Raw genomic sequence first — 22,307 nt, forward strand, 5'->3', positions numbered from 1 at the left:
CACATACTCAGTGCTCACCAGTGCCCATTGTTATTGCTGTAGAATGGCTACAAGTTGTATATAGAATTCTTATGACCAGGACAGATGAAGCTGAAGAGTGATTTAAGGAAGGGATAGTCTAAAAAACAGAAAATGTCAGTTTATTCTCAATAGACTCTAAAGGATTATTAAGACTGGAACAAGATGTTAAGGGATTTGTAAAATGTCTTTCTTTTTTTTTTTTTTTTTTTGAGACAGAGTCTCACTTTGTTGCCCGGGCTAGAGTGAGTGCCGTGGCATCAGCCTAGCTCACAGCAACCTCAGACTCCTGGGCTTAAGCGATCCTACTGCCTCAGCCTCCCGAGTAGCTGGGACTACAGGCATGAGCCACCATGCCCGGCTAATTTTTTTGTATATATATTTTTAGTTGGCCAGATAATTTCTTTCTATTTTTGGTAGAGACGGGGTCTCACTCTTGCTCAGGCTGGTCTCGAACTCCTGACCTCGAGCGATCCACCCGCCTCGGCCTCCCAGAGCTAGGATTACAGGCGTGAGCCACCACGCCCGGCCAAATGTCTTTCAAGATGGCAGAGAGAGTACCATTCATGAGGTTATCTAATGTGGAGGTCTGAATAACCTCATGAGGTATCTTCTATTATTAGAATTCACAAATTCTCTATTGTGTGTTAAATTGTTATATTTTAATTTTTTGCCAAAGCTAGACTTTGATTATTATTGCATCTGTGATGAATTGGGAAAGAGGTAGTAAAATTCTCATTCTCTAGCTCTGTTTGAAAATCCAATTCCACTGTATCCTTCTTTTGTTATATAGTTATTCTTAAAATAGGAATGGGGGGAGTGAAGTATAGTTGTAGTGAGTAAATGGCTCTGGTTGTCACGCTGGCAGAGTGGATTTAGGATTCATCAGTATTGCCTGAGTTACCAGTTCATTCATAGCCCCCTCCAGGCATTTGAAGTGTTGCTGACTACTCTGCACGTAAAGGCTCCTCCTTTACTTTGAAACTTCTTCAGTCCAGTTTTCATTGTTGTCATTTATTTGTGCAATTGACTCACAGATATTTATGGAATCTACTAAATGCCAAGTGCTATACTGTGTGAAGATCAAAGATGGGCAAACCCGAACCATACTCTTAAAGACTTTTCTTTCTAGTGGGAAGTCATGCAAACAAACAATTACAATTTAAGGTGATAATGACTGTCATGAAGTTACTGGGAACCAAGTGAAGGTGCTTCCAACTCTGCCTGGGATTTTCAGGAAAGGCTGCATGGAAGAGGAAAAGTTTGAACTGAAAATGAGAGTGGTGGGAGGGTGGCAAATTCAAGGAGGATATTTTCCAGGCTGAGGAAGCAGCATGAGAGTGACCCAGAGTACTCTGTGCAGGGATATGTAAGTAATTCACTCTGCACATGAATTACCCTTAAGGAGTTCAGATCTTATTTTGCAGGGAATGACAGCCATCAAAAATTTTGGAGCTGGAAATGACATGATCAGATTTGTGCTTAAGAAAAGTCACTCTACCGGCAGGGTAAAAGCTCAATGGTTGAGGGGAATAGGAGGCTGAATCAGCAAGACCAGTAAAGAGGCTGTAGTGTTCGTCTAGGCAGGTCACGATAATAGCCCGCACTTGGAATTTGTCGTGGAGATGGAGAAGGAAGGGTTCACTGCAGATCTCAGTAGCAGGAAAATCAGTATTTCCAGGTTTTGGGTGGATTATGAATGACAGAGGAGAAACCTAGGATGGCTTCCAGATTTGGGGTTTAGACAACTAGGTAGACAGTAGTGCCCTGCACCAACATAGAGGATAAAAGAGAAAACAGATTTTGGTGACGTGAAGATGATGAATTCAGTTTGAGGCATATGAAAGCACCTGTGGCCCAATCAAGGGGCATGTGGAGGAGAGAGGCCTAGGACATAGATGATGGGTGTAGCTGAGAGATACAGGATTCAGTGACATTAGGGTAGTAGTTCAAGCTGTGGGTATGAATGAAGTAGCTGAGGGGTACCTGGGAAGCCTGGGACTCCAGACTTGCTTTGCAGCTCATTACCTAAATACTGTAGAGAAAGGGTGGAGACTGTAAACAAGAGGCTAAGATAGAGATAAAAGGTTGTGGAAATTAAGTAAATATGACAAATCTGTTTATTGCTTCTTGTTGGTCTATGGGACAGCAACAGCATAAAAATGTCCCTCTACTATGTCAGTTTGCTTCTTTTACAGAGAAATTTGCTCTGGTAGAAACAGGGATAATGAGTTAAAGAAACACAGAGTATATTTTATTTCCCTTTATGAAGTACAAATTCTCTTTTTTCATTAACCCCATGAAGATCTTATGATATTTTATCTGACTTTAATGTGTTTGATATAAAATGCCTAAAGGACTAAGTGTAGCTAACTGAGAGAACAACAGTTTGTCAGATTATGAATTGTGGTTATATTTGATCCTCTATTGACTAATGATTCAGGTGAGTATTTTGTCTTGTTTCTGGCTATGGGTAAAGGAAGCTGTATTTTGACCATCACAGTTTTATATTTCATACCAGGGCACCATAGCTGCCTGGTATATTTTCATTACTAATATCTCTGATCAAAGTAAGAGCTTTTACTTAAGCGTATCAGTCTTAGCTTTATAAGGTTTAGAGAAAGGGCAGTTCGTAGTTTTGCTACTTGTTCTCCAGACATGTATGTCAGCAAGAATTTAGTTTATAAATATCAGTATATGACAGAATTTTTTATTAGCATAACACTTTTTTCAGTGGTTTACTTTTTAGTAAAAAAATTTTTTTCTATATAAAATTACTTATAGACCCTTTCAATTGCTTTCTTGATTTTAATTAACCAAAAAGTAGATACCACATTTTTATTAAAAGGTAAATATAAAAGTCTAGCAGACGCTGGTGGTTTGCGTAGTCTGGGTCCATCCTCTTTCCCCCCTTCTCCCGTCCCACCGGGATGCAGTGGGCTTGGCTTTGGCACTGCAGGTGATTAGCTCCATTATTCTTGCTAGTGATTAGTTCAGGGAGGGGCATGTGGTCCGATTCTGATATGTGAGGGAAGTCTACTTGGGGCCTCAGAGCATAGTTTTCTTGCTGATAAAAAGGGATTTGGAGGGAAGAGAATAATACCATTTTTAGCTGGAAATTCTTGGGTATCCATGTGATGCCTGGACTTTGCCGCCTTCTTTACCGCAGGGGACACTAGAGGTGAATGCAGGCACCTATGCTGAGTGTGGGGCACTAGAAAGGTGAGTCTTGCCTATCTTGTTAAGCCACTGAATTAACCAGCTCGAGAGTGACACTACCACGGATAATAGGAGATAATGACATTTCTTTTTAACCATTTGAATCAAGAGTTTTTTCATATTTGCAGCGGATGCATCTTACCAGATATACATTTCAGTTTGAATTAAGAAATGTATTAACGGAAGATAGACTCTATTTTAGTTTTATGGATATTTAAACAACAGTTCTGACAGTTACCGCATGTTGTTATTATAGAGGCATCCATAAACAGACTAATAGAATGAATACTGACATAGTGTATCAGATGAATGTCAGCCTGGGCCATGTGGACCATGACAGAGTCTGAGACCTGCCAAAGACAGTCTTGACTTAATGGCGTTTCATTAGTATAAAGGAGTTTTCATTATCTTGGGGATTCACTTTCATTTTCATTCACTTTCATCATTTTAAGGAGGATATTAGAGAAAAAAAAAACCTTTAGTAATCATGTGTTGACTTATTAAGCACTTTTTATTTGAAGCTTGACATATAGGAAATATAACTGTTATCTTGCCCAAGGTCAAACAGTGGACCACCTTTATAGCTAAATGTAGATTGAGAGCATTCCACATAAAGAACAGTTAGAACCTGTGAACGAAATTATAGAACCAAATTTTGTGTTGTTTACATTGTGAAACTACAAATAAAATCTACACGCTGAGTCCTATTAGCATTTCTGAAATATATTTCTTTTCTTCCTGTGAAGGGTGTTGCTTTCTCCTCCTAAAGGCCTTACAGGATTAAAGGCATTTGAATAAGCAAGCAGCCATGTCTTATAATACAAATACTAGCCAGAAGATTAAGTATATTTTTTGCCTTTCCTCTTTTTTTCCTCAAATAAGGTTTTAACGTCCAAACATTTAACTTGCCCTTGACTAAGTAACTCATGTCAGTTTTTGTGATTCCATTAATGCCTGAAAAGGTCAGTGTAAAAAGCAGGGCTGAACAGTATCTATGTAGAATAAGTGGCCGTCACTGGGATTTACCAGGATGAGAGTGCTGAGCTACCTCCCCCAGGGCCGTGACTGCATAGGGAGGCGCCTGTCCTGTGGCCCTGGCTCCCTCACCTGCTCTGGCTGCACTACTCTACACAAGAGTTAACATCATCCCAAGAGCTTAAGTGGTTACCCTGTTAGCACATAGTATGTGTTCAATAAATAGTGGCCAGAATTAATTGGACAACATGGTGTGCTGTAAATGGGAAGAATCCAAATAATATACTGTAACTTGTAAGCCGTTCTTCCAGCCTCCTACCTCTGTTGCTCTACTGCGGCCTGTCCTCTGAGCAGGGAAATAAATTCTCCTAATTTATTTCTCAATTAAGGAAAAGGCTTTGACTACATACATTGTTTAAAGTTGGGCCACACACATAGAAAAGAACCGTGACTGAATAGTAACGATGGAAGAGACAATTTGAAAATTGGCACTAAGCAGAAATGCGCCAGCAGACATTTCAGAAAGACTGCTGTGATTGGTAAAGAATAAAGACTTCTTTTGTGGCTCTAGTTATCTACTTGTTTCTTCCCCTTTCCTAAATGCATATATGCTGTATATGGTACGTTATGTTTTTCTCCCTTGTGTTTTATAGAAAAAAACACATTCTCTTTCCACTTACTATACATACTAAAATTGTATAGCATATGGCAATTTCAAATACAAATACCTATAACTTTTAAAGAACAACAAAAGCACTGCAAAGAGAAGTAAAAAGTCTGTTGAAAATATGGCTAAACTAGGAGTAACAGTTTTAAAAAAAGATTTTTGGCTCTCAAATTTTAGTTAAACTGAAATTCTTTCCCTGGATAAATAAAAATAGGACTTAACAGTGAGATTTATAGATAGTCCCTAAAGTTTTCAGTTATGCTTTTCAGCCTCTTCCCCTTACAGACAACCCCTCATAGAAATACCAGTATTTAGTGATGTAGGTTCAGAACCTTTCTCTTTGGTTACAAAATGACCACCAAGATGTAGCAGTGGCTGAACCATGGAGGAGCATCTTCTGGGCCTAGGGGTAGATTTGTGCTCATTATGGGTCAATAATTGAGAGTCAAATTTTTTTATAAGAACATAGATAAACAGAGCACAATATTGGGTGTATCCATCCAGTCTCCTTCAGGCCCAGACTAATTGTCTTTTGGCACCTGCCATCAACATAAAAATTGGTATATATTCCAAAACATTCCAGTTTCCATGAGTTACATTTCCGTAAGTTGTCAAGCACTTCTTGAACTTACATACATTCTCATTGAAACTGACATTTCTTGGAATAGCAGTTTCCATACATGTGCTACCTGCTGTATAATGAAATCTTCCCTGCTTAAAGGCATGTCTTCCAAGGCTTGGTTCCCGAATTTGGAGGGATAAAGCAGTTTTTCCCTCTCTTTACACTTCATAATGTAATGTCCTCCTTTTTCTCTACTCTTTTGAATAAAGGGACATTTACTTTTTCTTTTCTCTCTCATGTGTTTCCACAAGGTGTCAAACTCAAATTTCGTTTAATTAATGAACTGGAGGTCTCATAAGAATTGGTAATTTGTATAGGTAATTATTCCTAAGTAAATTTTTTTAAATTTTTGAAAATTCATACAGTTTTATAGAGTCAGAATCTTACAGTGAAGTATGCTCTTTATTTTGAGTCAGTCTTTTCTGAGAGGTTGCTCAGAAATCTAAAAATATATATATGTGTTCAGTTATAGTTAGAAAAAGATGCCAACCAATGGCACAGGAATAGAATTTTTGGTCATAGTTAAGAATTATCTTTTTCCACTAGAGACAATAATCAGAACTGATATTTCAAACTAGCAGCTTCCTCCCTCCCCCCATACTTTTTAGTTTTATTCCTGCCATTTTTAAACATTAAAATAAAAATCCAAAAGACTATAACCGATACAGGCAACTGACCTCACTATGATTTGTCTGCAGCCAGGCTTGTGAGAAAAGAAAGCACAGAACAGTTGTGGTTCTAAATTTATGGACGTGATATCAGATATTTTTCCTCATGAAGGTTGACCTTCCTCTTTTATAAATCTTCTAGTTACAGTAGACCTCCCCTGTATATTACTGAAAAGAGTATGTTAATCCCCTAATAAAAGTCCATTAACATCCGTGGGGATTATGAATGGTACCAGTTGCTGTTTTTCCTGGAAGATGTTTGCATTCAGGGGCTGTTCTGGTGTCTCTGTGCTGCAGATTGGGGTGTCTTTCCATTGTGAGGCAGGCAACAGTGCTAGGCTCTGGCTCCCAAAGGGCTCTGTCTTTAGGTCCTTTGTTTAAAACCAGGATTATATTATTCTAGCAACATTAATAAAGGAATTTGGTGGCAAAACAGGAGAAACCAAGGCAAGATTTTAAACATACTGCCATAGAGCTTGTTTAAATTCTTCTGTACATTATTCTGAAATTGTAATAGGCTATTTCATCAAGTATATGCCTGATCCCATCCACAAATTGTGATTAATAATCCAGGACTCTGGATCAGATGTTTAGGCCTTGTAGAGCCAGACAAATTGAGTTCAGATCCCATTATTGTCACATTCTCTCTGAGAGATTTTGCCCAAGTTACTTTTCCAAGCTTAAGTTTTTTCATCTCTAAAATGGGGATAGTAATAGCACCCTCCTCATAGAGCTCTTGTAGGGATTGAGTGAGGAAGTAAAATATAAGACACTTACCAAGTGTCTGGCATATAGTAAATGTCCAGTAAATGCTAGGTTTTTAAATTCCTATCTTGAATTTCTCCGTTGTTTCCTAATCTTTATTATTCACTTTTAATGCTTATGAAAAAAGTCTCTAACATTGTATAGTTATGTAGTTCCCTCTTAATTGCTGAATATCCTGATAAATGCTGTTACTTAGCTAATGACATATTTTATATATTTTATTCATTTATTTTTGAGACAGAGTCCCATTCTGTCACCCAGGCTAGAGTGCAGTGGAATGATCGTAGGTCACTCCAATCTCCAACTCCTGGGCTCAAGCAATCCTCCTGCCTCAGCCTCCTGAGTAGCTGGGACTACAGGCCCATACCGCCACACCTGGCTAATTTTTCTATTTTTTGTAGAGGCAGGGTCACTGTTGCTCAAGCTAGTCTCAAACTCCTGACCTCAAGCGATCCTCCCGCCTCGGCCTCCCAAAGTGCTGGGATTATAGTGGGGAGCCACTGTGCCCAGCCTGTATTTTATTCTTAATTACACATTTTCAGAAGAAGTGCCAACAGGGAATAATTAATAGTAAAGTTAAGTTAGTAGGGTTCATCACAAGAATGTTATCATCCTCCTTGGGTCTGCATTCAAGTGGGAGGCCTTTCTGTTTATAGGCAGATGCATAAGTATTAACTTAAGATGGCAGCTAGCAGGGCACAGACTTGGAAGAGAAGGAGGCAAGATTACTACTTGGTGCTAAAAAAACTGGGGTGTATATAGATGGCGTCATGGCAACTATTCTCTTCTTCTCCTCCTCCCAAATACTATCTACTTTGCAATAACAAATTATACACTTCATAATGACTTACCTGATTTACAGGTGAAGATATGAAAACTCTGACAAAGAGGTCCAGGTTTCATAACTGTTAATACCTGAGATATCTGGGATTCAAACCCTTGGTTTTCTGATTGTAAAGGTTTTATCAGTGTACCAATGCTGGTGATTGGGAAATGCCAGGAGTTACTCATTTTCCTCAATGAAGAATGTTCACTGAAAATATTTTTCTTTTAACACAAAAAGTAATGCTTAGGAGAATTGTTCACTGGTTGTTAGACTATTTCCTTTGTTCTTTTGATCAAAAAATCATAATTTTAGCCCTGTAGAAGATCTTAATATTTCAGCTGCCTTATTTTTCGATGAAAAAACTGAGGCCCAGGGAGGACCAAGGTCTTGTGTAGTGTTTCCCAGCTGGTTAGTGGCAATATTAAAGCCAGGAAGGACCCCAGGCTGTGTCATGTCTCCAGTGTTCAAAGTATGCTCTTGGTTCTGATTTTACCTTTTGTAGGGCTATAGGCCATTTGTTTGCTTTCTAATATTAATAGGTTCATATTATTGCTTTTAGGACTATTTTACTTTTACATACAAATCGTATTTTATATTCACTCATGTTGGTGAATTTGAGAGGGAATGGAACAGCTTAATGTTGCTGTTAATTTACAGGCTGATAAGCTGTGAAGAAACAAAACTAGTTGTAAAAATGGAATTTCACTTAAAATTACGTGTTCATTATATGATAGAATGGATTGTGCCCTTTAAATCAATGCTAAATATGTGTTATATTTATATTTTAAATAGTCTGAAAAACTGAAAGCAATTTTAAGTTATGTAACATTTCAAATGTTAATTTTAGTTATGTGGATAGACCTGCCAGTTTCATTTAATCAATCAAATCTTTGCTTTTTATTACATAGATCTTCACAACATTTCTAATCTTGGGAAATCAAAATGCATATTAATGTACCCGTGATCCACAGAAACAATTTACATTGCCTGATAACTCTAAAATACTCCTTGACATTTGTATCAAATTGTAATTATCAAAATTCTTTCTGATTAAAAAGCATTGAAAGTATATTCTAGTGTTTTTCAACTTCTTAACTGAGATTAAAAAATGCAACATATAGAATTTGTAAAATTGACAATTTTCATTCTTCCAAACCGCACATTCTTTTTGTTAGGATGAGTGTGAAAGTAGACGTACTATGTTCAGCACCACTCGAGGTTCTCAGCATCATCCTTTTTCCTTCCAACTCCTGGTAAATAGGTGTGTGTGCTTAGCTAGGAAGTAGAGGAGTACAGTAAGAATTTGGATGGAATTTCTGGCACTAAGAATTTTTCATTCCTATAGTGTCACAAAGTAAGTCTGTTCCCTCTGCAAGATAACAGATTTTGAACAATTACATGAAATCCATTATATCATGCCATAAAGTGCAAGATATATCGCGTCTTAAAATTAGTTGTTTGCAGCCCCTGAATTTGTTCAATCACCTTGTGGCTTCATACAAAAAGATACTCTAATCCTTGATCTTTTTCTCAGTGATGCATCTGTGTGTGGGTAATATTCTAGGCCATTGACATAATAGATGCAACAATTTCAAAATTCATAGTATTGATTACTGTGTTAGAGGCATAAGGGAATTTCAGAAAGCAGGTATTTAACTTTAAAAGATATGGTATAACGTGCAGTTAACACTTGATAGTTACTCCCCCCCACACACACACTTTCCCTGTCATTTCTATTGTGCATGCAGTTTGTTAGGTAGTTAATTATACTTCATACAAGTTGTGTTTTCAGTGTTCTGCTATGTTGGGTTCCCTATTCATATAACAAACAAACACCACAATGATCTCCCAGGGATAAAAGAAGCCTCTTCCTCTTTAAATAGCAGACAGAAAATAAGGGGTTTTTCTGGTGCGAATTTCCATGTGTAATTACTGCATTTGTCTGCAGGAGAAAGGTCTCATGGTTTTTCTCGGTTATCTTTCTTAAAGACACACACAGATAGCCATAAAGCGCACATGGCACTGATCTGAGGCCAGGGGCTGGCGGTTTTGTGAGAATTAGGCCAGTGTGCGGCCACTTCTGTCACTGAATGCCAGTCCCAGAGCAGTCGCGTCAGGCTGGAGGACGGAGGTGGAGCCTTTTTTGCTCACCGCAGCGAGTGGCTTCTCTCTCCCCCCGGAGGCGTGTGCATTGGCTCTTCGCGCTTGTGTGCTGCTCGGTGGAGGGCAGTAGGCAGGGTGTGCTCGCAGACCGTGCTATAAGCTGCAGTTTCTATTTGGGGTGCCCTCGGAGAGGAACACCAGGAAAGACAGACAGTACCAGTGCCATGGGCCAGCTTTGCTGCTTCCCTTTCTCAAGAGATGAGGAAAAAATCAGTAAGTGAGATTTGTACTGTGCAGAATCCTAAGTGCTGGACTATTTTGTGTGGTTGTCTTCCTAGGGATAGTTTTATTTTTTCTTACGGAAAAGAGCAGACTAATCAGCTGTGATTTTTAATGTGCATTTCTTACAGGGACTGGTAGATGTGTAGCTATAAATTAACTGTGGAAGTACAGTAACTTAATAGATAGGCTATGTTAAAAATACAAAATACTGGAAAATTTCTGATTTTCTTCTGGTGGTAGTTTGATAGCTCATTTTTATCAGATTAGCTAGAGTCAGAGTTTAGTTTTGAGTTTCTTTAAATCACTGCATTCAATTTGCTGTATTGTACAAGCCAGACTTTATATTTCTTTTCTGAAACTGGCCTATTTTCAGAGAAAATATGCTCAGTAATAACAGAGAGAGGTAAAGCTGGTTCTAAAATGATGTGTATTATACACTTGCAAATATTTTCATGTGTCTTCTGCTTTGTTCTTTCCGGAAGGGAAGTGTAACTATAAGACCACTCCAAACAAGAGAGGCTGCTTTGCTTCCAGCAGAAACCTCATTGAATATTTTTAAACAAATACCAGGCAAATTTCACATCTGCTTATGGCCCAGAAAGCAGAACTTAAAGTGGTGAAATTTGCTTTGAGATTTTTTCCTCACCAGCTTGTATGCATCCACTTACATTTTAGCTTTGCTAAATAGGATACTGGCATTTTAATTAGTGTGCTGGATAGAGTTTGTCTTACACTCATTACCCTGAGATCTGGAATTTTTACTTACTTTTCAATAAAATGTTCCCAGTCATATTTAGTAAATTGCAGCCACATTTCTTTCACATCAGCACTTGATTATAATTTAAATAGGTCCACAGAATTTCATATCTGGTTCAGATACTCTAAGATCCACATCTGGTTTATATTTCCTTCTGCTAGTTTCCTCAGGAAACTATCCAGGGACAGTTTAAAAAAATTAATACATATATCCTATACCTATTCCCTCAGTAAATAAGTCAGGTTTTACAAGCAGTCTTTTGGGAATGCTTTGGAATAAATGCTGGAGTCTCCAAGCATTGGAGACTTGGGAGCATTTGATTGTTAACAAGAACCAACAAACTATGCTCTAAATTTTACTTGTGAAATGATACTGTACAGTATGTAACAATCCTGGTCTTACAACCTGAGATGACCTTACAACAAAATCATTCACTTTCTAACAAAGAGCATTGACATTCATTTGGCAGCCCGAGACTTGGCAGATTATTTGTCAGAATGATTCATTTGTAGTTCCTGAAGATTTTTTGTTGATGGATTCATTTCTTGGGGAACATCCCTATCTGAAAAACCTTGGCACGAGCAGATGCAGGGATAGTGAATTCTTTCCTTATGCTTCTCCACTTCCTATTGCACTGCTCATAGTTTTCCCTTGGAGCACCTGCTCTCCTGTTCCGTTTCTCTTCCTGCCCGTGTGTAAGCAGTCTTGTGGCTTTATCTGAAGAATTCAAGATTCAACTCAGTGAGGAATTTGCTCTTTTCTGTCTTTCGTATCTAGGACTATTGGATCACAAAGTCTTGTGTTTTATATACAATGCTTCCTAATATTAATTTATGGGGTGTGATGTATACTCCTTTTTGGGTTCACTTTCTAAAATTCCAAGCTTTCAAAAAGAAAATGAAGATAGGACACTGTGTCCAAAGCCAAGTTCTAGTCTGGAAATGCAAATTGTGTTTAGAATAAGTGCATTCACGCCCCCTCCTCTCATTCACTCCTGCTGGCCCCCTGGTCTTCCCCATTTTCTTCCCATCATTCTTTCTTCTTTCATTTGTTGTTATTTCACTGTTTTTCTCCTCCTAATCTGCTTCACATCCATCCACGCACCCTATGGGCACATATATGCACATTATAGAGCTGTTTCCTGCTGCTGTGTTTAATGTCTCTGCTACAAGAATGGTCTAAAGAGACGCTTCTGTGCCAGGCACTGCTATCCTGCTAGTGATACATGCCTAACAGTACTTATAAAGGGAGCATAAAAAAGTGGCAGAGAATTCATTGCCCAGCCACATAGATATCACCCCTAGCTGTAGGTATCCAGTCCATAAGTTGTGTTGATAACATGTGAAAGAATCCATAGTAGACATTTCGGAAGACCCAACATTTTTCTGATCTTGCTGCTGGATTGTATAATAACCTGCTGGGTCTTAGTCATCTGTGTCGCCACCTAGTCGTCTTGTTAGCTTGTTCTGAGCTATATACTTTATGAGCACCTACTAAGTCCAGAGCGCAAAAATGTGAATACCCACACCCTTCTAATTGTACTGTAAAGGGTGGTGGCCCTAAATGTTCCTCCTGAGGGCAGCTCAAATTATGGAAAACTTTATAAGTTTTTGGTGAAAGTTTAAATTTGTGGGTGTTATTCTCAAAACACAGGTGAGTTGGAAAGCTCGTCCTCTGCAGTGCTACAGAGATACAGCAAAGATGTACCCAGTTGGCCAAGTGGTAAGAGTCAAGTGACCCTCCTTCTCCCCCCGCTGCCATTTTATCCTGCTTTTGCCCTTGGTGGTGGTGGTAGATAGAAAGAATTCAATTTAATTGATTTATTAGTGCTACTCTTTTAATCTATTGATAACAAACAAAATGACTTTTTAATCAACTAGTTGCACGGGGGCCTAAGTTTGTGTGGAAGTTTAACTACATGTGTAGCCAGAAATTTATGCATTTTTATTGATACACAATAGTTGTACATATTTATGGTATACATGTGATATTTTGACACATGCATATAATGTGTAATGATCAAATCAGAGTATTTAGGATATCTATCACCTCAAATATTTATCATGTTCTTTGGGGAACATTTCAACTCTACTCTTCTAGCTATTTTGAAATATGCAATAAATTATTAACTGTAGTAAGTAACCCTACTATGCTATTGAACACTAGAACTTGTTTCTTCCATCTAACTGTATATTTTTACCCATTAACCAACCTTTCTTTACCCTCCTTACCCCACACTTTCCAGCTTCTGGTAACCACCACTCTACTCTCTATGTCCATGAGATCCACTCTTTTAGCTCCCACATATGAGTGAGAACGTGCAAGGTATGTCTCTCTGTGCCTGGCTCATTTCACTTAACATAATAACCTCTGGTTCCATCCATGTTGTCACAAATGACAGGATTTCATTCCTTTTTGTGGCTAATATTCCATTGTGCATATGTACCACATTTTCTTTATCCATTTGTCTACTGATGGGCACTTAGGTTGATTCCATACCTTGGCTATTGTAAATAGTGCTTACAGTAAATGTGGGGATGCAGGTATCCCTTTGATGCAGGTACCCCTCATTTCCTTCCCTGTGGATAAATACCCAGTAGTGGGTGGGATTGCTGGAAATCTCGATAATGGAGTGAATAGTCAAATACAGCAGAGCTGGTCATGGTTTATCAGTTAATGTGTCACAAAGCAGCTAGGCCCTTTTTGTTTGAATCCCAGCATAGTTGAACATTTTTCCAAAATGTATACTTCTTTTTGACCACAGTAAATGGGATATACTGATATTAAATGAATGTTTCTTAGAGTATTAAGCTCTTTCTATTGCTACACAGGAACATTCTTAACATTGAAATTACTGTAGATATTATAGGGTTAACAAATATGTAGATATTATCTAATGTCATTTTTGCTGAATACTCACATAGGACTTGTTTTCTCTGAATGACTTAATTTCTCACAGGGAGCTGCCTGCAAGGAATGTTCATGAACAGAAGTGTCATTGTACAGGCATACTGACCACTACAGTTTATCTCATTAAGTAAACCTCAAAAGAAAACTTAGTAACTAAATGGACACATCTCTAATTAGAAAACGTTGTACTTGCCCTTTTCCTCTTGCAATTTTTCCCATTTTGAAGTATATTGCTTTTATGTAGAATGAAATAGGTGAATGTCCAAAGATGAACTGAACTGCCTCACAAGGTAGTCAGTCTCCTGTCACTGGAAGTATTCAAGCCTAGGATGGGGAAACCACGCCTAGGGATGTCGTAAGGGAGAATGGACCTGCTCATGAATGGATGCACTGACAACTCGGTTACTTTCTAGCCTTGATATTCTGTGATGCTGAAAATGAAATATTAGAATATGTATTTTAACACGACACCCATTTTAATTTTATACTGAAATGTTTTAATATAGTCTTTTTGTGTGGGATGAATTACCAGGACCATTTATAGTACTCATTTCATGAGTCAAATCTCAAGATAATTTCTGATGATTTGGAGTCTGATGGTATTACATTAATATATAAATTGAGGTGTGCAATGTGGACTTCATGTCTAGTGAACGCTTACATTTTTGAACCTTAATTACAATGGTGGTGATTAAGTTATACTCAGGGAAGTCTGTATTTTGATCCTCTAATTCTGCAGAAGGCTTTCTAGAAATACTATAAGCCCTATACTTTGCCCTTCTCATTTGCACCGAAGACACACTGACTTCATGGCTATCTTTCGTACGTCTTCTCTATCTTACCGCATGGATTCAAGCTCCCCATATTCAGAATATGTGTTGTACGTCTCTCTTAGTAGCATCAGACCCTCACATAATATTCTAAGCCAGAGGAGGCATGTTCTAAATGCTTGTCAATGAATAGAATGATACACATTTCCTGATATGAGAGAGAATTTCATTATAAATAAGCCTATCAGAGGGCAGAACATGGAATGACTGGAACCCATGAAGAGCTTTGGTTACTGAATGTACCAGAGAAACATTTTGACAGATTCTTAGACTCTAAAGCCTGGCCCCCAAGGACTGCGGATAGGCAACCTCCCATCAGTGGACAGTGACATTTATTGTCCTTCCTTGCCAGTAGAAATGCGTTTGCACAGAGGACACAGCATAACACCAGTTCTGCTGCTGCCTATTGGAAACATACTGCCAATCGCTTGGCATGCAGTTCCTACCGTAGACAGCACAGGACTGGGTGAGAACTGGGTGTGAAACCCAGATCTGCTACTATATCCTATCTGACTCTGCGCAGGCTGCTGCTATCTCAGGGCCTCACTCAGATTTAAGAAGTGGGGGCTGAACTACCATGATTTTGAAAGTGTATTCATTTTTTCCCCCATTTGTCCCTTAGAGCTAAAAATCTAGGGAATAAAAGAATGAGAGATAGAGATATGATGTAATTCTTTTTCTTCCTCCTGCAACTCTTCTTCTCCCTCCTCCTCTTCCTCCTGTTCTTAGTTTATTCAGTGCTATGTGCCAGGTACTATGCCAGGATTACTTTTCAAACCACTTATGAAATGCAACTGTTAGAAAATAGATGCTCCCCAACTGTTCCATTTAAGAGAGGAAGTTGCTGAAAGGCAGAAGCGTGGGGAATTTCTCAGTTACAATCCTGCAGGGGTGTTACGGGGCTGAGAGCTGGTAGGAGGCTGGGATGCCAGGCAGCTCAGTACCTGCTGCCCGCTTTCTGAAGCAGTGAAGCCAGAGGTGCTGTGTGTAACCTGAGACTACATTTTGCACAAGATCTTCGTGGGTCATATTGGGGTGGCAGCAGAAATGTTGTACAACGTAAAACATTTAGCCATGGTCACTAATGATTAGATTTTTCCCTTGTTAAATAATGTATACTCAGGCGGTTTATGTGTCTAAAATCAAGTATAGGAACATTAGAGCAAGTCCTAACAGTTACTATTCTTATCTTGGTACCCTGATACCTTTTGTTTATTCACAGGCTACATGGTGGTAACTGTATTTCCTTTTCTTGTTTTTCCCAGACCTTTTTAGAGTTTGCCTGGATTCTACCCTCAAATGTAGAGTGATTTTCATTAGGTCCACCAAGGCTGTAGAATTGTCCCCGGCCCCTAGTGTGGCCATTGGATGCTGTGAGCTCTGCTTAGATGACCTGGCCCTCAGCAATGGGACATTACCTGAGCTTGTGTCTTCTTTCCTGGGGCCATGAAAAAAGGAGCGGGGAATCTGATATCCACAAAGGTTTTGGCTAATAAAAGAAAGTTCATATTTGTTATTCCTTTCTGGGGTATTTGCATTTTAATAAGGCCAAATTATCCCAAGTGCTCATGAGAAATATTTATAATAAAATAATAAATTAAGCAACAGTGATGACTAAGCCCAAAATAATCTCTAATGGCAGAATTTCAGACATTAAGCTAAGGCTAGTATTAATAAAACTGTTTCAGGACATCTAATAGATCGATTGCTATAGATAATTGCCTTCTGTTTACTTCTGGCCATACTTGATATGTAGGTCCTTGAGCTTTCATCTACAAACTTCTGATATCCACAATAAATAAAGAAACTCAAAAGAGCTTCAAAACTCTCAGTGTCATATGGCAGAAAAATAAGGGTTTTAGAGACAGACTGGTTCAGTTTGCATTTTTGATTCTGACATTTACTATTTAACTTCTGTATGCTTATCTTAAATAATATCTACCTATTGTGAAAATTACATAAGCTAATGTCTATAAAATGCCTGACACTGTGCTTGGTGTATAATAGACTCAGTAAATATAATTTCTCTGCAACAGATAGTGTGTTATAATAATTGCAGAACTGTGGTCACCTTGGAAGTCAGCTTGGCAGAACTGTTTTTATTTCTACCTTGCCCAGAAGGGAAAAAAGGAGGAACTTAGAATTTCAGACCTAGAATTGTTGAGTAGACTTGCAGCATGGATCTGCCCAGCATCCTTTCCTATGGGGGACTCCCTCCCCCTCTCCTTGGGGTCCTGTCCATCCTGACACCTTCCTTCCTGCACTAGGAGAAATGTGTGGGGCCAGCAGAGTCATCCTTAGGATTTGATGGAGAGACTGTCCTTCCTTTTGGGTGGTGAATAGAAAGGATGTAAACATAATATTACAGTACGTGCTTGTACTGTACAACAAGTACAGTGAGGATGAGTCTTTCTGAGAATGAAGCCAGCACAGAAGAGAGTAGAGCCTATGCAGGGAGAGAGAAAGACAGTTTTGGTGATAGCGTTTGAGCCTGAGTTCAGCCATGCCAAAGACCTTCTCACTACATGAAGCAACAAATCCTCCCCCCTTCTCTTTGCTTAAACTTGAGTTAAAATTTTATAACCTGCAACCAGTGGCTTTAGATGCTGTTCTAGGGGCCCCTCAGTGTATGTAAGTAGAAATAAAACCATGGTTCTGCCAAGCTGACTTCTGAGATCACCGTGGTCATGCAATTCAAATACTCTGGTCTGTTGCAGATAAATTCTATTTACTGAATTTATTATATGCCAAGCCCCAGTGTATGCCCTGAAACAAATATTACCAAACGTACCAGAGAAGTGAAAGCTGTCTGATTTTATCTGAATCTTCATGTTCCATTTTAGTTGCAATGAAATTTAGCCTTAAGTGAGAGCTGCTGTGAAGAGCAATCAGTTCACTTCAATTAGTATTGCTGAGCCATCACATTTGGAAAACTCTGAACCAGGTGTTCTGGAAGATACAATGATGAGTAACACATGGTATCGTTGGAGGTTTTTTTTTTTTTTAATTTTAAAAAAGAAATCTCTTGGATCCCAAGGTTTATTACTCCCTGAAAAGAAAAAGCCAAGATAAAGAATTTTTTTTTTTTTTTTTTTTTGAGACAGAGTCTCACTCTGTTGCCCGGGTTGGAGTGAGTGCCGTGGTGTCAGCCTAGCTCACAGCAACCTCAGACTCCTGGGCTTAAGTGATCCTCCTGCCTCAGCCTCCCGAGTAGCTGGGACTACAGGCATGTGCCACCATGCCCGGCTAATTTTTTTCTATTTTAGTTGGCCAGATAATTTCTTTCTATTTTTAGTAGAGACGGGGTCTCACTCTTGCTCAGGCTGGTCTCGAACTCCTGACCTCGAGCGATCCACCCGCCTCGGCCTCCCAGAGTGCTAGGATTACAGGCGTGAGCCACCGCGCCCAGCCAAGATAAAGAATCTTTATGCTTTCAGTCTAACAATCAAATTCATGCCTCTTATGTGCCAGGGAACTTGCATAGGGAAGTTGCATAGCTAAGTAAGCAAAGTCCAGCGACAGTGAGTTAATTACCACCAAGATTGGAAGTTACCTTATCTCCTACGACAGGCAGGGTTTACAACTTGACATGAGCAAACACATTTCCTATAGCAAACATTTTAGTAAATAAAGTGTCCTATAATAAACATTCATAATGTCAGCGTTACAAGTTAACAGACCTTGGAACTATTAAAATACATTTTTCAGTTTCATTGTAAAGTTCTTTGGCTTTAGCAAATAGTTACAGACAGAAACTGAACTGTATGATAAAAATTTTATAAAGAATAAATGTAGCTTTAACTTAAATTTTACACTAACCAGGACATAAATGTTGTAAGTTTTATTAAAGGCTGAATCAAAGATATTTTAGGCTTATAATTGTCTGTGTTTACACACTCCCCTAAAACTTATAAATTTAGTCAAAGACACTAACAAGCATAAAATATATATACAGAAAAATGTATACTACCAGGGAGAAAGTGATGTACAAACAAGATGCTTGGAGTGGATGGAGGGAGAGTTTCACATTCCCAAGGGTGACAGAACTTACTTCGCTGATAATGCCAATGGGAGAGGAAAGAAGGAATCTGGTGGAATAGGGTGATCCACTTTTAATGACCTCCCTCAGAGCCCCCCCTCCTGCCTCTTTTCCGACTTTGTGATCAGATGACTGTTGTTGGCATTTGCCATTGAATTACATCAAGCTTCAGTTTGATGGCTCACATTTGACTGTGAGAGCAAAAATAAAATTCACACTTTTCTAAGCATTTTAAATGTTCAGCTAAAGCTAACTGTAAAGTTTATCCTTTTCAGGGTTTTGGTGGATGTTTATGATAGCTAATAAACTGGCAGGCAGATGATTTGTTAATCTAAGACTTTCTATCCAGGGCTATTGTAGTCAGACCTTATTTAGAGTTCTGACAAGCTGCAATGTGTCCTGAGGGCGGCCAGGAGGGAGAGGAGCCTGGAACCACATTCCAGGAGGAAGGCTGCTTAGCTGGGGCAATGGAAGGCAGGAGAATTAGTTATGTTCAGACATTTAGGGAGTACTTTAATGTGGAGAAGAAAGAAGAGTTATTTTGTATGGCTCCAGAGGGGCAAAATTAGGGCAATGGTTGTGATAGTTTTTAACGGATTTTCTTTTGGTGGTCTTAGAAGTCGAGTGGTAAGGATACATTAAACCCAGTAGTATTCTAATTATGTTTGCAGTAAATCTTGTTTTAAACAATGAAAATACTGAAATGGAATCCTAAAATAGAGACATTATCATAGTCAAATTTTGCATTACTAATTCATAATACATTGCCTGAAAGAGGATTTTTAAGGCAGAATTTTCAAACTATTTTAGGCCAACAAATTCTTTACATGGAAAACCAAAATTTTAATGAAAAATGTGTTTTTATTATTTCTTAATTTTTAATAACTATTAAATGACTTTTAAATTAGTATCTTGAGAATCAAACTTGTTCTAAAATAGAACTGTAATATACAAATTTGGATTTTTGTTTGGTAAGTTGTTGTATCACCTATACACCACATAAATGTTGATTATTGAACTCATAGTACTAATTACTATAGAACTCATGGCAGTTGGTATCAATGAGTCCTTGAAATAACAAGCTAAGGCATATTGCCTATTGTATGATTGTCTTTGGAAATGAAATTTTTATGAAACTATTTTGTCTAAATTTAGATTTTAAATTTTCCGAGTATGGTAAATTTCAGGTAAAAAATTGATATCCTATGTGTACACACTATTATATGTACTTAACCTCCAATATAAAGTTAGATTTGCAGATTTTATATAACCTAAAATGTATACGTAAAATGAGATGAAGTATGAATATTAAATTAAAAGGCACAATAAATATTGTTTTATGGAGAAGTGCATGAAATAGGCAGTTTTTCTGAAAAACTTCAAGCTCATAGCTGCTCCTGACTTGGTACTCTTTGCTTCTGTTGTTCATGTCTTAGTCCTCTGTAAATACAACATTGTGGGGGAAAAACACAGAAGTAGTTTGTACCATTTAGGGTCCAAGAAAATAGGAACTACACCAGTTATTTCAACAGAGAGAATTTAATATAGGGAATTAGTTCAGTAGGTTTTGGAGGAATAAGATGGAAAGGCAATACTGAGGAGAAACAAAGACAGTAACTTTCAGGCTGGGTTAACTTGTGGGAAGGGCCCTCATGGGGCTGAGGCTCAGACCTTTGAGGAGGGGTGGCTGTCCTCAGGGAAGCGCCCCAGGAGCACAGGAAACAGACCCTCAAAGCTGGGTTTCTGGCCTCTGAGGAGAGGGCACTGGGCACCTTTGCTGTCACCTCTGAGGGAATCTGATGATGCCGATTTCAGCAGAGAGGGAAAAAATGAAAACCGGAACCAGCTGCTACCAGAACCGGTTGCCACAGCCAGAGGAAATAGCCATAGCTGGGGCAACACTGACAGCAAAGGGCAAGATCCTTTTCCCTTTGTGCAGCTGTCCAGTTTCCCTCTAGCGCCCCCTCTTGGCAGAACCTGACACCCAGTGGCAAAGGTTTGCTGAGTCCCAGCTCCAGTACCATAAACCTGACCAAGGAAGGGTGGGTTTGGAGCCGAGAGGCAATAGTTTAATAACTGGTACATAGTTGTTGGCTATGTTTTAACAATGTCTATTTTTTTTCATTGTTCTAAGGTAAGCATTTAGTTTAGGCCAATTTGTGGTTCTTATTTCTTTTGAGACAAAAGTAATAACCATATTAGATAATAGTGTATTTTCACCATAAAATTTCACAAAATTTTACAAAGTATGTGAAAATGTGACTATTTTAAAAGAAATGCAGTTAAAAAATAAGTATGTTACAGTAATTCAAATTAGTTAATAAGATGTTTCCAAGGAAAACCCTCACCCAGATCAATTTAACAAACTTAAATTATTTTTAAACTAATTCATCAACAGTTTATGAACATTCTTTACAAATAATTTACTCTTTTTAAGTTTGTTAAGCATATGTTCTGCAATCTTATAATGGCTTTTTTCTTTTTGGTATTTTTTTAAAACCAATTCTCTCATTTCATATTGATGATGTTCACTGTCAATCTATGATATAGGGAGAGGTTAGTGAATTAGGTGGGAGTTAAACCTGCAGCCAGGTGGAGGTTAGCATTTGAGAATGGTAAACTGTGCTCTCATGGCTTCCGGGTTACAGGATACCAAAGGCTCAGATGCCAGGAGGCCAAGGCACTGGCTGGAAGTTTTTGAGAAGTCTGAGGAATTCTTAGAAGGATCTGGGAACCAGTCAGAGCAGAAATAGAAAAGTGCAGTAGGAAGAGTCAAGGCAGTGAGAGGATAGATTCCAGGAGGCCACACAGGTCAAGGCAAATTTACTTATTTTTTTACTCCAAAGGGAGCATTTATTGGCTCACATGTGCAATCAAGACAGGGATAGAAGTTGACCTTGAGATTAACAGACGTTATCAGCCCTCCACCTCTCCATCTTTTCTTCCTGCTTCCGTGTTCTCACCTTCCCTGGCTTCCCTGGCTAGTTGGGGCTGTGGCTTCCAGCAGCTTCTGTGTTCTCTTCCTCCCTGGCTAGTTGGGGTGTTGGCTTCCAGCAGCTTCTGTGTCCTCTTCCTCCCTGGCTTCTCTCAGTGATGGAGATATGACTTCCAGCAGCTCTGGGAAACATTCTTGCTGCTCAACATTCAAGTAGAATGAGTTTCTCTCTCCTAATTCCCATGTATAAAATCTGGAGAAAGGTACAGGTTGTAAACTGTACAACCTGTGAGGGCACTTATATATTAAAGACACTGTAATTTGTGTATTATGGTATAAAGTGTCTTTATATATTAACAAGAACAGTATTTTTTTTTTTTTTTTGAGACAGAGTGTTGCTTTGTTGTCCTGGCTAGAGTGAGTGCCGTGGCGTCAGCCTAGCTCACAGCAACCTCAAACTCCTGGGCTTAAGTGATCCTCCTGCCTCAGCCTCCCGCGTAGCTGGGACTACAGGCATGCACCACCATGCCCGGCTAATTTTTTCTATATAGATTTTTAGTTGGCCAGATAATTTATTTCTATTTTTAGTAGAGACGGGGTCTCGCTCAGGCTGGTCTCGAACTCCTGACCTCAAGCCATCCACCCGCCTTGGCCTCCCAGAGTGCTAGGATTACAGGCGTGAGCCACCGCG

At 38.8% G+C, this 22,307-nt stretch overlaps 1 protein-coding gene across 4 annotated transcripts in view; it reads left to right on the plus strand.

Moving 5' to 3' along the window:
- The window catches only part of AKAP7 (A-kinase anchoring protein 7), a 115,876-nt gene that overhangs the window by 78,082 nt on the left and 15,487 nt on the right, over positions 1-22,307 (plus strand). For 2 of the 4 annotated variants that reach the window (XM_045544361.1, XM_045544364.1), the window contains exon 8: positions 12,556-12,624. The exons of the other annotated variants lie outside the window; for them this stretch is intronic. In XM_045544361.1, the coding sequence (XP_045400317.1) occupies positions 12,556-12,624 (69 nt within the window). The remainder of the gene's footprint in view (positions 1-12,555; positions 12,625-22,307) is intronic. 4 annotated transcript variants of the gene reach the window in all.

The sequence above is a fragment of the Lemur catta genome, chromosome 2 (assembly GCF_020740605.2).
Source record: "Lemur catta isolate mLemCat1 chromosome 2, mLemCat1.pri, whole genome shotgun sequence".
Taxonomy (NCBI): domain Eukaryota; kingdom Metazoa; phylum Chordata; class Mammalia; order Primates; family Lemuridae; genus Lemur; species Lemur catta.